Source organism: Hyperolius riggenbachi, chromosome 1 (genome assembly GCF_040937935.1).
Source record: "Hyperolius riggenbachi isolate aHypRig1 chromosome 1, aHypRig1.pri, whole genome shotgun sequence".
NCBI lineage: Eukaryota > Metazoa > Chordata > Amphibia > Anura > Hyperoliidae > Hyperolius > Hyperolius riggenbachi.
The window spans coordinates 456,936,356-456,953,458 of record NC_090646.1 but is presented as its reverse complement, the minus strand read 5'-3'; the positions used below and the strand labels follow the sequence as shown (position 1 = coordinate 456,953,458).

The following is a 17,103-nucleotide window of genomic DNA, read 5'->3' as shown; positions in this document are numbered from 1 at the left end:
AATTTTTAGTCTACCCAAACACATTTAGTCTTGTTTTTTCAGAACAAAGAGGGCTTTCTTTTGATACCATTTAATCGTAATAAATGTGTAATATGCTTGTTTTTTAAAATATATAATTAAAACTGAATTTTCTGAATTTTTTAACCAAAATATGTAAATATCTGAAACTGCAGAAGTGAAACTTTTAAAATGTATAGTTCCACAGGTTTTCTATGCAGAAATGTCAAAATGATGTAGATTATTTTTTAGGTACACTGCAGAGGCACTAAAAAGAGGCAGAAAATCGTATTTATGCGATCTTAGTAACCAGAATCACTCGTTATTCAATCCAGAAGGTGTCAGCTGACAAAGCGCCAAGAATGCTGGAGTAAGAATCTACTATGTGTCAGGAACCAGCGTTAATATAAGGTCAGTTATTTTACTAAGGGTGTTCCTGAAGTAGTTTTAAAAACAGCGTTACTATTGCTATTTGCTGGCAAATCACTGGAGCCATTGCATGCAGCATAAATAATTTGTGAAACTCTGAAGTGTCATCACATGCTCATTAGAATACCCAAGAAGCTTAGGGTGAGCCAAAACTACCAGGAAAGTATAGGGGACTAAGAGACGAAAAAAAGCCCTCCTTTGTGAATGCACAGCTTTGAGAAGGGAGAGAGTGGGTGAGTATACCATGAAAAGTAAATGTTGAACAAGAAACATGAATTTTATCATAAAAGAGCATTTCTGCTACTTAGCAAAGATCATTGATTTCACACTGACTGTATTGCCAATCATTCACTGACATTAACAAACCAGCAGGACGTATACTGAGTTGAATAATTACTTTAATTTGCAGCACAAGAAAGAAACAAATAATGAGTGTTCCAGTCGGAAAACAGTTAATCAATGCAAGAATTACACAGAATGTATGATTGAGTGTGGGGTCCACTAAGTCTGAAAGCAGCATATGCACAATTCTTTGGTCACCAGCATCCCAAATAGAAACACAGTGAAGTGACTAGACATGCTATAAAGCAGACCTGTTAGAGCTCTCAGTAGTGGCATACCTACACTTCTGATTAAAGAGAATGTAAAGTGAGTGGCATTCATTTCTTAAAGGGAAGGTTCAGGGAGGGGATTAAAAAAATAAAAATAAATTTCCACTTACCTGGGGCTTCCTCCAGCCCGTGGCAGGCAGGAGGTGCCCTCGCCGCCGCTCCGCAGGCTCCCGGGGGTCTCCGGTGCCCGACCCGACCTGGCCAGGCCGGCTGCCAGGTCGGGCTCTTCTGCGCTCCATTTCCTGGGACTTCTGCGTCCCACGCCGGCGCGCTGACGTCATCGGACGTCCACCGGGCTGTACTGCGCATGCGCAGTAGTTCTGCGCATGCGCAGTACAGCCCGGTGGACGTCCGATGACGTCAGCGCGCCGGCGTGGGACGCAGAAGTCCCAGGAAATGGAGCGCAAAAGAGCCCGACCTGGCAGCCGGCCTGGCCAGGTCGGGTCGGGCACCGGAGACCCCCAGGAGCCTGCGGAGCGGCGGCGAGGGCACCTCCTGCCTGCCACGGGCTGGAGGAAGCCCCAGGTAAGTGGAAATTTTTATTTTTTTAATCCCCTCCCTGAACCTTTCCTTTAAAGTAAACCTGAGACCTTCCTATGCAATTTTTTAATTTTTTTTTTTTTACTTACTTACCTGGGGCTTCCTCCAGCCCCATAAGCATGGATGCATCCCTAGCCGTCCTCCGTTCGTCCGCAATCATCCCCAGTAACTGGCTCAGTCGGGTCCACTATGGGTCTTTTGCGCGTGCGCGGACCTCCCATGCATGCGCAGTAGACCCGGACTGGTGCAACTGAGCCAGTTACCAGGGATGATTGACACTAAATGGAGGACTGCGGGAGGAGATGGAGGGATCCATCTGTGCTTATGGGGCTGGAAGAAGCCCCAGGTAAGTAAAACAGAAAATCTTTGCATAGCAAGATCTCTGGTACACTTTAATGAACAATGCAAGTTGCCTGGCTGTTATGATGAGCCTTTGGCTTTAGTTATTTTTGAGTCACACACCTGCAAACAAGTATGCAGCCAGTGGAATAAGACTTGCATGTGCTAGTAAAAATTTCATCAGGTTACTTTTTTTTTTTTTTTTCTTTTAACCTCTTCAGTTCTAAATGTATATACTATATTGAGTATTCTTGTTATTGGCGACAGGCTGTACCATACATGCTAAGATGGAGGTGCACCTTTCTACATTCCATAGCTGCCTCGTGGCTTCTGTTAACCGTATGCATTTTCTCTTAAGTTTTCACAGGAGCTACACAGGGCTTAGTACAGCATAACAAACAGCTTGTTCACAAATAACAAACCTCAAACATTTAAGTTATGCAGCGCCGATTCTAGACAACTGATGAGAAATCATAACCTGGCCACCCACAGCAATATTCCAAGTTTACTACAGTTACATAGTACAGGTAGTCCCCGACTTATGAATGACCCGCCTATACGAACGGCATGGATTCTGTGTTTTTCCATGGTAACAAGTCAAACTTTTTTTTTTCAAAATTGGACTTGTATTTTTTGAGAAAATCGATTTTAAAAAATTCAAAGACAAAATGTCTTTTAAACTTGTATAAGCAGGTACAGAAGGCAGAGGTGACACAGAGGGGGACACTGGAGGCACACAGGAGGTACAGGGGACATAGGTGGCACAATGTTCCGACTTAAGAACAGATTCAGGTTAAGAACAAACCTACAGTCCCTATCTTGTTTGTTAACCAGGGACTACCTGCATTGAACTTACTGAGGGGCAGATTAAATAATTTATTCTTACCCTATCTTCACTACAAAATGGTACAGTCTGAAACCAGTAACCATGCTGTTATCGGTCTGTAGACAGCAAAAAGAGGTGGGATAAGGCTCTATGAAAACGATAAGCTTTATACGGGCGATAAGAGGACTCCCTGTATACACAGGAAGTGGGAAGTGTAGTCGCTGCCATGGCTTTATGAAAACGATAGGTCTGTATTCAGTTTTACATGGGTGATGAGAGGACTCCCTGAATACACAGGAAGTGTAGTCGCTGCCATGTTGTGGTATCTAGTCAGGCAGTAGTGTAACTATAAATGCTGAGAATTCTCACAGGTTTGTTTTAAAATAGAACAGCAGGCAATGTATAAAACAAACACACAGAATTTACATTGTTATTAATAGGCTTTTTTTTTTTCATTTTTGGAGAACACCCGTAATTAGCTGCTGTGGTCTTCCTCCATCAACTCTCAACTATAAACTCAGCGTTGAGTGTTGTCAGCTAGGTTTTAGCAGTTAGTAGTCACTGTAAGGGATCACTGGAAGTATATAGTCCAGGCAGTTGGTGCAGAAAGCCGCATCAATCCATCCCAAAAGCCCTGCTACTGAGAAAAGGCACTGAACCTAGAATGATTATGTCATCAGGAAAGGACAACTGTACTTGAAAGTACAGTCATCAGTTATCCTTCTAAAGGGCATAACAAATAAACTCCATATCTAGGCTGTAAAGATATCTGGCCACTGCTTCCCCGGTTTCCCTTCAATCAACATCAGTAGATCAGCTGCTGTAATCAATAGTGATATCTTCTGTATAACCCCTCCCCCCCCCAAAAAAGGGGGGGGGGAGGTGGGGTTCAGAAGGCTAGAAGGGGCCTCCCACATTACAGCCAGTGGTGTAGCAATAGGAGGTGCAGAGGTAGCCACCGCATTGGGGCCCCGAAGTGCCCTCCATCAACTACAGTATAAGTTCTCTATTGGTCCTGTGCTGGTGATAATCACTTCTATAGATACTTTGAATAGTAGTGATCACTAACAAACTGTTCCCCATCCCCTTCTTGGTCCTCTGACACTGTGGTTGTCCTTGGCAGGTTTTGGTGCGCCATATCAAGTGTTACATATAGAGTGCTTGGGAGGCCCCATTGTAAATCTTGCATCGGGGCCCGCAGCTCCTTAGCCATGCCAATGATTACAGCCACAGATCACCAGTGCCCTGCCCTCTAATATCTGAAGCTCCTCTGACAGGCATGAGATGACATCACTTTTGTTTAGAACGTCTGGTATGGATGGGTTAGAGGGGCACTAGGTTGTAGTGGCCAGATCTCTGTATCTGGACATCACATATAAAAAGATCTGTTTTGTGCTTTGCTAGGCTAAAGGTGGCTACACACGATACAATAAAATTATCCAATTTTACGGCAATCCGATAAATACGATCGTATCTCCCGAAAAAAATCAAAAGCTTTTTTTCCATTCGACATTTATCGATCCGGAATGCTGGAAATTTTTCTTCAATTTTTCTAAAGCTTGTAATATACACACCCTAGCAATTTTCTCAGGAGTTTCCAACCATTTTTTATCAGAATTGGGGAAAAAAATTGAACATATGTGTGTGGTACATTGTAACATGTCACAAATATGACCAATCAGTCAGAAAAATTAATTGCAATTCTTGAAATGAACAGATATATAATTGTATGGTGTGTGGCCACCTTAACACATAACTGTGTTAATGTACATAAGTACAGCTATACTTATACTTTCAAGTAAACCTGAAGTGGGATCCAAAATACTAAAACATCAACTTCCCCATTTTATGTGCCGTTATATCTCCAGCTTAGCAGATGGCATTGAGTGCATGTAGTCAAGTCTGTGCAAAGCCGACGGCTCTTGCAGTCACACATGACCCAGAAGCCATTCCTTACCTTTTCCCAGGTATGCCCAATAGGGAAGTTCAATGAGATGCAAATACTTCCGAGTGTATGCAAATGTAGGTAATTTTTTATGCAAATATATGCAACATGAAAATGGACCAATCAAGTCCCATGCAGGTTTAAATTGATTGGTCCAATTTCAAGCTGCATATATTTGCATAAACATGTACATACATTTGTATACATTTGGAATCATTTGCTTATCATGAATCATCCCTATTGCCCAATAGTGATGTCACACACTGTCCATCCCCAGCCTCACAGGTAAACCAGCCAGTGAGCATAACTAGTAGAGCAGCCGGGGGTGGGTGGGTTTTATGTTACTATTGGAATACCTGAGGAGGGAGGAGAGTAATGGCTCCCAGGTTGAGCTATGTGCAAAGCCTGGATGCCATTATCAACATGCAATTACATCAATCAGCTATACTGGAGACAAATATAGTTATTTTGGGGGCCACTTCAGGTACACAAGAATCTGCAATTTGTTTTTAGGAGCCTGAAGTTCCTCTAGAATGAAGTGTTACAGAAGATTGAGGCCATGTTTCAGCAGCTTCTGCTTGGCTTTGCTGTGCAGCATGAAGGCAGTGTCCTGAGGATCCGGGGCTCCACAGTTCCTGAGTGGAGGGGTCACTTGCTGGAAGTAGGTCTCATGGACGATGCTTTGGCAGCCATAGACAGCAGACGAGCCATTTCTGCACACATCGGTAGCAGGGAAAAGAGATTACATTATTTAATAGATCATTTACAAATAACGTCTTTATTAATTTTTTCCTAATAAAATATTACAAATATGAGACAGAACATAAACTAAGCTTCCTGTACTCCCTAAACTTGCACTGGCATAAATGATTGTATTACAGCTAAGGTGCTTCCCTGCTGGGTACACTGGCCCTCAAGTACTGGCATGCGAATCTGACCACAATCTCTGGGGATCAGCAGATATCCTTGACAGATTGGTGGGGAAAAGGCAATCAGCCATAAGTAAGACATTCTGATCTATAGGTTGCGCAGGTCTCCCCAGTAGAGATCAGCTAACTTACATGTATATTATGAACCTGTCAAGTCTGCAGTATTTGCTTTCACACTCCTGACTTATCGAGGCAAGTGGCATGAAACATAAAGCCAAAGTTTTGCTGCTGGCCAGAGTAATCAGTCAAATCCTTCTTACATTTGCCAGTTGGAACCAGAAGTAACTGTTCCATTTTTGTCTCAAATTGTCTTTGGCTATATGCACTGATTTTTTCAAACATTTATTCCTGCCCATGGCAATAGAATTCTTGAATTAAAAATAAATAAATAAATAAAAAAGAGAAAGGACAGGGAGTATCTCAGACACTAAACCATCAAATCAGAAAGGTAACAAATTGTATAAAAAATGATTTATTTGTAATCCAAAATAAGTAAGAAGCCATCATATATATTCGGATACAAGTCGACCTCGTGTATAAGTCGACCCCAATATTTTACCCACTTAAGATGGAATTTTTTAATTACTCAAGTATAAGTATATCCTGCAAAGGTAAGGGCGGCACTTGGGGACCAGAAGGAGTTAACGGCTGGACCCGGATGGGTTAATGTCTGCACTGCATAAAGTACTTAAGCCTTTATTGCCTCCTGGCCCCCAAGTGCAGCCAATAACTCCTCCAGGACCCCACATGCAGCCATTAACCCTGTAATCTGGCCCAATGCTCCCCTATCGATGTGATCAGTCTCTGTGTCCCCTGCTTCCCTTTTCAGTGTGGCCAGTATGTATCCCCTTTTCAGTGTGGCCAGAATGTGTCCTCCAGCTCCCCCTTCACTGTGGCAACTATGTGTCCCCCCATGTCACCTTTCAGTGTGGTCACTATGGCCTCTCTAGGAGATGCATATAAAATCGGCGCCGGGAGACATGGGCGCAGGATACAGCCGGTATGGCTTATCTTGCTGCTGCACAAGTCCCGGCAGCGCTAAATACTATTCCCCCTCTAGGTCGATGAGGATAGTGGGGAATTATGTAATTTGGCTTCCAGCTATTGCTGGGGGCTGAATTACAGTGTTTTAAATGCAGCTTCAGCTCAGTCTTCTGACGGCGCCAGAATTACTCTGTGTGCACTGCTATAGCTGTAATTCCTATTACAGCCTATGGTGGCAGCGGCGGCTGCGCCCAAATCTTCCTGTGCTGTAATTAAAGCACTCACCTCTATCTGTGTGGCCCGTGTCCCCCTGGCTGCATGGTCCCTGTGTCCCCCTGGCTGTGTGGATGCTCTAGCTTTGTGGCCCCCGTCTCCCACTGGATGTGTAAAACGCAGCAGCCAGCATCTGTCTCCCTAAAGCAAGCAGCTTGCTGCAAAGCCCTTTCCCTCCCACCACCATGCAAAGGGACCCCCTCCCCCCCCTTCCTCAATGCTAAAAAAGGCAGATTGCTGCAAAGTCCCCCTCCCTCTCACCACCACTACGCAAAGGAGGGGCTGCCTCTCTATCGCTCTCCCCTCTGTGTAAATAATGCACAGTTTGACTTTGTCCTTTACTTTAGTGCCTATGATATCAGGACAATCGCCTTTATTAGAGACATTCTGTTTATATATAATCCTAGCAGGGGTCTAGTTGCTGAAAGGCCTATGCAGTGATATTTTTATGGTCTTTGTACTATTATCTACCACCCTTGCACTATTGTATTATTCTCTATACACATATTGCCCCTTTACAGAAAACTTGCGCTCTGCTTCTGAGTTCATTTAAAGACTTACCAGTAATCTAATATGCATGCCCCCCCCCCCCCCCTTTCTATGTGGCAATACATATAATGAAAGCCTTGTGCTACTGCCCTTTGCCTTCCGTCCTCTTTCAAATTACATATACCATTCTTACAAAGCAGGGGTGGTTAAAGCAGCATGGCACATTTAACTCTTCCAGACTAAAGCATTAATTATATTACTGAACTGGTCCCATAACATGTACAGTATATGATCTTCTTAGTTTATGCCTAGAAATGGTCAATGAGATGGAAATAATTCCAGTTTTCAAATGCTTTCTGGTCATCATTCAAGCTGCTGAGAGTTTCCATGCAAGTTGGAATAGCCAATCATTGACAATCTCTAGTTGCAACTACAACCTTATTGCTCAGTTAAAGCCTAATTTTCCAAGAATCTGGACTATTTTTTTCCCTATTTCTAGCCAGTGGCCCCAACCAGTAGAGAAGACCAGACCCTCAAAAGCCTACTTACAATCACCTTCCAGTTTCTTGAACATTCGTTTTCATAGGACTATTCCTTAAAGCAAACCACCTTCCCGCTCTTTGCACTAACCTGATTTCTGCAGTCAGAATGCCCCCCCCCCCCCCAAACCCTTGAAGGTGCAGTCACCTTGATGGTCCTTCTCCCCTAGTGTTCAAAGCCCAAGCAACAAGATGTAATTTGATGTAACTATGTGATATTCCCATGGGCTTGAGTAGAGGTTGATGCCTTCCTTAGGTGGGGATGGGAGAGATATCCAGGAGAACAAATTCCCACCAATCTACATTATTAAGAACTGGCAAGAGCTCAACTTCAGAAAAGCACATCAGTATTCCAGTCATCTAGAATGGCTTCAGTAATAATCCATACTATTACCTTACAGTGACCTCCAATAGAGAAGAGTGAGCACTAAAGTCAGCATGGATGAGGTTGGCAGCACGTAGGAAGTGGCGATCTAGGGTGTTTGATGATGATGGGATATTAGCTGTACAGAAGAGCAATAAGAAGCACTATATTATGCACTACTAAAGATGCTTATCATTATTTCCTATAGGAGAACAGAGAACTAGCTTACCACCATATTCTTAGAGACAGTCACATTCACATTTGCGCATAATACACTAAACAATGTATCAATATATTTAGTAAGTGCAAACAAACTGTCAAATGAAATTACAGATAGTCCTCTACTTACAAACACTTGAGTAACAAACGTCTCGTACATACAAGTTGTCCTCGTGTATTCAATGCACTGTCCTATTTTTATTACATTTGTTATCTGTTATAAAATGTTACAGTATTGTATAAAATGTTGTACCATAGGTTGTTTAACACATTGCAAATAACAAAAACCATAGTTTATAATATATGTCTAAAGCCAGACCTCTCGGAAAGTATATCATTCATCCACACATACAGATATGTATAATGGATAACGTACAAACAAATTTGACTTACAAAAAAAAAAAAAAAAACCTTCTGGGAGGACACCATATGCTATTGGTGACGTGAATCTTAGAATACATTTAATTTTATAGAAAATGTAGTTGTATAGAAAATTTTATGTACTCTAAAAGAATCATTGGCATTTTAAATAATTTAAACCTTTTGGTAAATAATGGAATGGAAATACAAACCTCAGAAGGAAAGGAAGTTAAAGTAGAAACCATTTGGTTATAAAAATGTGATTTCAAATGGTGACCATTGTACTAGGACAAAGGAAATTCCAGTGCTGGGTTCTCAGGTTAGGGCTTAAAGGATACATCTAGGAAATATACAAAAATCAGCCCCTGGAAGCCCATGTGTCCTCCCTACAGCTCCGCTCCACGCTGGTCTCCCGTGGTCCCCTCCGTACCAACCGCGGACCCAGCCAAATCTGTGGCCTCTGTTCATGCGTAAGCACGTGGCCTTGCCGCTCACCCATGCCTGGGAGCGTAGAAGTACTGCGCCTGCTCAGCGGATCATTCAGGAACAGCCTTATCAGTCCGCCGACAGTGCGCACACACGTGCTACTGTCGCCTGAAAGTCCACCCAGCGGGAGGGTCTGGCGGACCAGTCGTTGGCAGCCGTAGTGCGTGTGTACGCACCTTAAAAGACATTCAAACAAGTAGTTTGATCAGTCATTTGATCTGGTCCCTTGTGCTATCCAGTCCATTGACCATTCAAACAACATGTAAATTAGCTGTAATTAGCATTTCAAACGTTTTGTCGTCTGTGTACAAGGAGTCTGAACGACTTTTTGTTTGAATGACAAGTCGTTCAAACATCCGGTTTGAACGACAATCGGGCATAAAATCAGACGTGTGTAAGCACCTTAAGACACACTTTTTCTCCCTCAAAAGTGGGGGGGGGGGGGAAAGTACTGTGTCTTATGGACAAAATATCACTGACTTAGTAACGCCCACTGAAATGAATGACCTGTCACAATCTTTGAGACTCCCTGTACTGTGTTTCCCTTTGCAGAGTAATTCACAACAGAAGCAGCAGCTCACTTATTACGCAGGTGCCTGCAGCAATCAACGGCATCTTCTCTCTAGTCTAATGACTTCCCTCTATCACTGGCTTCTTTTGCTTGTGTCATTACACGTGACTTGCACTAGGGGAAGCAGTGAAAGAGAAGGTGTTGCTGATTGATGCAGGCGGACGCAGAGTAAGTGAGCTGCGGATTTCCATGCATAGGGGAGCACAGGAGAGGGGAGCAAGAGGGACAGAGGAGGACACAAAGGGGACACAAGGAGGATGCAAAAGGGGGGACATAAGTTACAAGGAGGACATAATAATTGGGGGTGAATACACCCTTGCACCAAAGACACACAAGGCTTACAATATAATGAAGCATATTTTAAAACACACTGGTATTGTTGCTTTTGGGAATGCCGCCCTTAAATTGAAAATAGGGATTTGAGACTCTGAGACTGTTCTATTTACTTTTAGTACTACAGATACGTATATATGTTTGTTTTCAGTTCAGAATTGCTTTAAAGGGAATCTGAGGGGAAAATTCACTTACATACCTATGTAGAGGTTCTTGTTCCATCCTATTGTTCCTACTTTGTCCCCAGTTGAAGTTATTCAAACTGCTAGGTCAAATAACTCTTCGGAACTCCTTAGGCAGACTTTGGAACTACTCCCTTCCCCAAGCAGTTCTGAAGATGAGCGCATACATACTGCACACACCCAAGTCCAGGCTCATGCATGAGCAGTATGAATGCACTTGTCTTCAGAACTACTCGGTTACCCAAGTAGGTTCGAAGGCTGCTTGAGGAGTGCGAAAATATAGGAGAACAAGCGAGCTCAACATGGGAACAACAGGACAGACCGAGGAATGGGAACGCTCTATCGTATCTTTAGCCTTCCCTCTACTACGTATGAAAACTGAAGTGAATTTTTCACATTAGATTTGCTTTAAATTACATTGGATAGACATTTTAGCTTAGCCCACAGAAGAAAGACAAGGCTTATGTTAAAGACTTGATGTACCTGTGAGAATGTTCTGAATGGAATCATAGTGTGTAAAATTGTACGTGGTTTTTGTTACATTGTTGTTGTCCTGAGGCAAGGTCTCCTTCAGATGAACTTCTAAGCCATTCAGTGAAGCCAAAGTGCTGTCATACTGCAGGGCAAGAAAAAAAAACAAAAAACCACCATGATGTTAATATGGCCAAACCTTTCATCCTGCAGCCTTGCTAAATGTCACCGGATGCTAAAACCTAGCTCACTGCAAACAAACAGTAAAAGGCTAGAATATTATCGTAAGATTACAGATGACACACTCTGCTGAAAATAAAACATACAGTATACAAAGTTAGTGCTCTAACATGTTAAGCCAATTCATAATTTCATATGCATCCATTCTGATCCCCATATCACTGGTGGCTGGGTGAGGTAATTAAAGAGTACCTAAATTATGCATTACAGTTTGTTTTAAACCTAATAAGTTGCCAAGATACAGTGGCTTGCAAAACTATTCGGCCCCCTTGACACATTTTGTCACATTACTGCCACAAACATGAATCAATTTTATTGGAATTCCACGTGAAAGACCAATACAAAGTGGTGTACACGTGAGAAGTGGAACGAAAATCATACAGGATTCCAAACATTTTTTACAAATAAATACAGTGGTGGAAATAATTATTTGACCCCTCACTGATTTTGTAAGTTTGTCCAATGACAAAGAAATGAAAAGTCTCAGAACAGTATCATTTCAATGGTAGGTTTATTTTAACAGTGGCAGATAGCACATCAAAAGGAAAATCGAAAAAATAACCTTAAATAAGATAGCAACCGATTTGCATTTCATTGAGTGAAATAAGTTTTTGAACCCTCTAACAATAAAAGACTTAATACTTAGTGGAAAAACCCTTGTTTGCAAGCACAGAGTTCAAACTTTTCTTGTAATTGATGACCAAGTTTGCACACATTTTAGGAGGAATGTTGGTCCACTCCTCTTTGCAGATCATCTCTAAATCCCTAAGGTTTCGAGGCTGTCTCTGTGCAACTCTGAGCTTGAGCTCCCTCCATAGGTTTTCTATTGGATTAAGGTCCGGAGACTGACTAGGCCACTCCATGACCTTAATGTGCTTCTTCTTGAGTCACTCCATTGTTGCCTTTGCTGTATGTTTTGGGTCATTGTCGTGCTGGAACACCCATCCACGGCCCATTTTCAGTTTCCTGGCAGAGGGAAGGAGGTTGTCGTTCAGGATTTCACGATACATGGCTCCGTCCATTTTCCCGTTAATGCAATTAAGTTGTCCTGTGCCCTTAGCAGAAAAACACCCCCAAAGCAAAATGTTTCCACCCCCATGCTTGACGGTGGGGACGGTGTTTTGGGGGTCATAGGCAGCATTTTTCTTCCTCCAAACACAGCGAGTTGAGTTAATGCCAAAGAGCTCTATTTTGGTCTCATCAGACCACAGCACCTTCTCCCAGTCACTCACAGAATCATTCAGGTGTTCATTGGCAAACTTCAGACGGGCCTGCACATGTGCCTTCTTGAGCAGGGGAACCTTGCGAGCCCTGCAGGATTTAATCCATTGCGGTGTAATGTGTTTCCAATGGTTTTCTTGGTGACTGTGATCCCTGCTAATTTGAGGTCATTCACTAACTCCCGTGTAGTTCTAGGATGCTTTTTCACCTTTCTCAGAACCACTGACACCCCATGAGGTGAGATCTTGCGTGGAGCCCCAGAGCGAGGTCGATTGATGGTCATTTTGTGCTCCTTCCATTTTCAAACAATCGCACCACCAGTTGTCACCTTCTCTCCCAGCTTCTTGCTAATGGTTTTGTAGCCCATTCCAGCCTTGTGCAGGTCTACAATTTTGGCTCTGACATCCTTGGACAGCTCTTTGGTCTTTCCCATGTTGGAGAGTTTGGAGTCTGCTTGATTGATTGATTCTGTGGACAGGTGTCTTTTATACAGGTGACTAGTTAAGACAGGTGTCCTTAATGAGGGTGACTAATTGAGTAGAAGTGTCTAACCACTCTGTGGGAGCCAGAACTCTATAATGGTTGGTAGGGGTTCAAAAACTTATTTCACTCAATGAAATGCAAATCAGTTGCTATCTTTTATTTAAGGTTATTTTTTCGATTTTCCTTTTGATGTGCTATCTGCCACTGTTAAAATAAACCTACCATTGAAATGATACTGTTCTGAGACTTTTCATTTCTTTGTCATTGGACAAACTTACAAAATCAGTGAGGGGTCAAATAATTATTTCCTCCACTGTAACTGCAAAGTGGGGTGTGCGTAATTATTCAGCCCCCGTTGGTCTGAGTAGTCAGTTGCCAGTAGACATTGCCTGATGAATGCTAATGACTAAATAGAGTGCACCTGTGTGTAATCTAATGTCAGTACAAATACAGCTGCTCTGTGACGGCCTCAGAGGTTGTCTAAGAGAATATTGGGAGCAACAACACCGTGAAGTCTAAAGAACACACCAGAGAGGTCAGGGATAAAGTTATTGAAAAATTTAAAGCAGGCTTAGGCTACAAAAAGATTTCCAAAGCCTTGAACATCCCACGGAGCACTGTTCAAGCGATCATTCAGACATGGAAGGAGTATGGCACAACTGTAAACCTACCAAGACAAGGCCGTCCACCTAAACTCACAGGCCAAACAAGGAGAGCGCTGATCAAAAATGCAGTCAAGAGGCCCATGGTGACTCTGGACGAGCTGTAGAGATCTACAGCTCAGCAGGAAGACTCTGTCCATAGGACAACTATTAGTCGTGCACTGCACAAAGTTGGCCTTTATGGAAGAGTGGCAAGAAGAAAGCCATTGTTAACAGACAAGCATAAGAAGTCCCGTTTGCAGTTTGCCACAAGCCATGTGGGGGACACAGCAAACATGTGGAAGAAGTTGCTCTGGTCAGATGAGACCAAAATGGAATTTTTTGCCCAAAATGCAAAACACAATGTGTGGCAGAAAACTAACACTGCACATTACTCTGAACACACTGTCCCCACTGTCCAATATGGTGATGGCAGCATCATGCTCGGGGGGTGCATCTCTTCAGCAGGGACAGGGAAGCTGGTCAGAGTTGATGGGAAGATGGATGGAACCAAATACAGGGCAATCTTGGAAGAAAACCTCTTGGAGTGTACAAAAGACTTGAGACTGGGGTGGAGGTTCACCTTCCAGCAGGACAATGACCCTAAACTTAAAGCCAGGGCAACAATGGAATGGATTAAAACAAAACATATTTATGTGTTAGAATGGCCCAGTCAAAGTCCAGATCTAAATCCAATCAAAAATTGGTGGCAAGATCTGAAAACTGCTGTTCACAAACACTGTCTATCTAATCTGACTGAGCTGGAACAGTTTTGCAAAGAAGAATGGGCAAGGATTTCAGTCTCTAGATGTGCAAAGCTGGTAGAGACATACCCTAAAAGACTGGCAGCTGTAATTGCAGCAAAAAAGGTGGTTCTACAAAGTATTGACTGAATAATTACGCACACCCCACTTTGCAGTTATCGATTTGTAAAAAATGTTTGGAATGATGTATGATTTTCGTTCCACTTCTCACGTGTACACCACTTTGTATTGGTCTTTCACGTGGAGTTCCAATAAAATTGATTCAGGTTTGTGGCAGTAATGTGACAAAATGTGGAAAACATCAAGGGGGCCGAATACTTTTGCAAGCCACTGTATATAAAAACTCACACACTATAAAGGCCCCCTGCACACTGCAAATCAGATTTGCGATTTTCACTGGATGCTATCAAAAGAAAAATGCAGCATGCAGAATCGATTGTAGTGTGCAGGGAGCCTTAGTGTGATTTTCTCATTCCTAGGGTCCGTATTCCACATATGGTCCTGAAATCCCCGCCCTCAGTGCTAATTTGAGCCCTGGGCCCTTTTTTTTTCTTCCCAAATCACAGGTGCAAAGAATTGATGTCATAACTCCACCCCTCATGTTCATGTGATCTGATCTAGGCAGAGAGCCATCTGAAACAGCATGCTAACACAGGCTACAGAAGTTCTCCTGTGTCTCCTCTCTATTACATATGGTGAAAAGAGAAGTAATTTGATCCAGGCAGGCATACAGCAGGGGAGGGAGGGGCAGGGGAGTTAACCAGGCTGAAGAGGTGGGCACAATGCTTTCAGCTTCAGGAGGAATAAGGAAGTGCTACTTACAGATATAAATGTGAGTCTGTTCTATCCAATATGTTGGCGCTTTATAAATACAATAAATAAATATGATGCACCAGATGTAAACTTTATATGCTCATTAAACTGTACACAGTGTCAAGATTACATATATGTATTGCCATTCAGGCCTTTTTTTGGCTGGAGGTGGTCTTTAAGTATGCCAGAATAACATTGCTGCCAATGTGGTAGGCATTTGCTACCTTGAAGAGTTTGTTCTTGATCACTTAAGGCTGAATAATAAACTCCTAATTGTAAAATATCTGTTCTTTTCTACATTCAGTCCGGTGATTGAGCAATCCATGACAGACCCCACTGCCCGGTCAGTGACCTCTTGCCTACTACAACTGAAATATACAGGTAAATGGCTGACCTGCTCCCAAAACCTGTTAATTAAATAATAATAATGAAAATAAGACCTTTACCACACTAACAACATCAATGCTCTTCCCTCTGAATAAGTTCACTTGCATTTTTGCTCTCACAGGCCCTAGACAGAGTTAAAGGACCACCATTGCGGGGAAAAAAAAAATACAGGTGTACACATACTGTACATATAAGATGCACATTTCTTCCAGAGTAAAATGAGCTATTAATTATCTTTCTGCTATGCTGCTGTCCAGCCTTCCTACTCACTTCCATGTTATTGTGGCAGCTGGACTGAGCAGCTGCCACTCAAGTGGTTTTAAAAGCAAAGAAAACACTGAGAATCCCTCATGAGGGGATGGACTGGTCCAAAACGGCCAGGGAGCATATACAGGATGGGGCCAGGGAGCATATACTGTGTGTATATAATATATATATATATATATATATATATATATATATATATATATATTTTGTTTACATTTTTTTCACAATAGCAGTCCTTGAGGCTCCTTTCACACTAACAAATTGATGTAGCAATACTCTCCCTGCCGCAGCTTGCTGCAGGGGTCATGTAAGTCAATGGAACATGTTACAGCTCCTGCAATGTCCCGGAAGTGGTCCGGCTGAAGTGCGTTACCACTTGGTGCGCTTGGTACAGGAAGCAATGCAAGTGAATGGCAATGCTAACATTTTTAATTGTTTTCTGCAGTACCGGTGCGGTGAGCATATGGGGATATTCGGGTGATGTATTTCCTGTCCAGCAGTGTGCACACGACTGAGGGACAAGACCTGTTGGGGTGGGGTCACTCTGGTTTGCTTATCGATGTAGTCCACCACGTTACTAAATGTACGTAATGGTGCAGTGCAATGCGGTGCGGAAGGCTCTTATGCCCTGCGCAAATCACACTACACAACGTGTGAAAGGACCCTTTTCATACCTTGCGCTAATGGCACAGTTATGGCCCTCCCTCTCTATCCAAATCCCTTTGCATGCTAATTACAGTAAGCAAATGTACAGAAAGATTGAGGTCTTCATCCTAGCCATACAGTGTAGACATGCACACATCCCCCAGAGCCATCCATGTCATTTTCTATTGCCTCCCAGAATGAAAACAGCCAGATTACACTTGTAAGACCTCATAAATTATGCTGAAAATTACATTTGTGAGTCATGTAATCTGAAAGAGAGATGTAGATATAATGCTACTTACCACATCTTGAATGGATTCCTTGATGTATCTGAAATCATTTTCTGCTATCAAAGCCAAAACTAAGCCATTCACATTATGGACATATAACACCATCTGTACCAGTTTACAGCTGCTGCCTGATGGATTGGAGTCCAGTGTTAAGGTCCAGTCTGAGATGCTGGTGGTTCTTTGTAACTGATTCTCTAGATCTCTGTTGTCACACAGCTGTGTAGCGACATCTGAATTTCTGCTATCTTTTACAGTGTAACTCTCAGTATTGTCCCACTCATTGCTACTCTCAGCTATCTTGACCAGATATGTATGCCGTCGTGATGGAGCATGCTCTCTTAGAGTCTGTTCCTCGTCTCCATTCAGGCTGATATCTATGTTGTGAATGTTCTCAGGGTGGGAGGAGCAAGATTCAGGACTGCCATTATCCTGCTCATTTGAAGAGGAACATGTTACATAACTTCC

General features: G+C 42.7%; 1 protein-coding gene across 1 annotated transcript in view; it reads right to left on the bottom strand.

The window, feature by feature from the left end:
* Nucleotides 1-1,593: 1,593 nt before the first annotated feature.
* Nucleotides 1,594-17,103, bottom strand: part of HPS4 (HPS4 biogenesis of lysosomal organelles complex 3 subunit 2) — a 97,199-nt gene continuing 81,689 nt past the window's right edge. The window contains exons 12-15 of the mRNA XM_068246323.1: nucleotides 16,651-17,098; nucleotides 10,900-11,032; nucleotides 8,296-8,404; nucleotides 1,594-5,400 (exon numbers count right to left, since the gene is read on the bottom strand). Of these exons, the coding sequence (XP_068102424.1) occupies nucleotides 5,229-5,400; nucleotides 8,296-8,404; nucleotides 10,900-11,032; nucleotides 16,651-17,098 (862 nt within the window). The 3' untranslated portion in view covers nucleotides 1,594-5,228. The remainder of the gene's footprint in view (nucleotides 5,401-8,295; nucleotides 8,405-10,899; nucleotides 11,033-16,650; nucleotides 17,099-17,103) is intronic.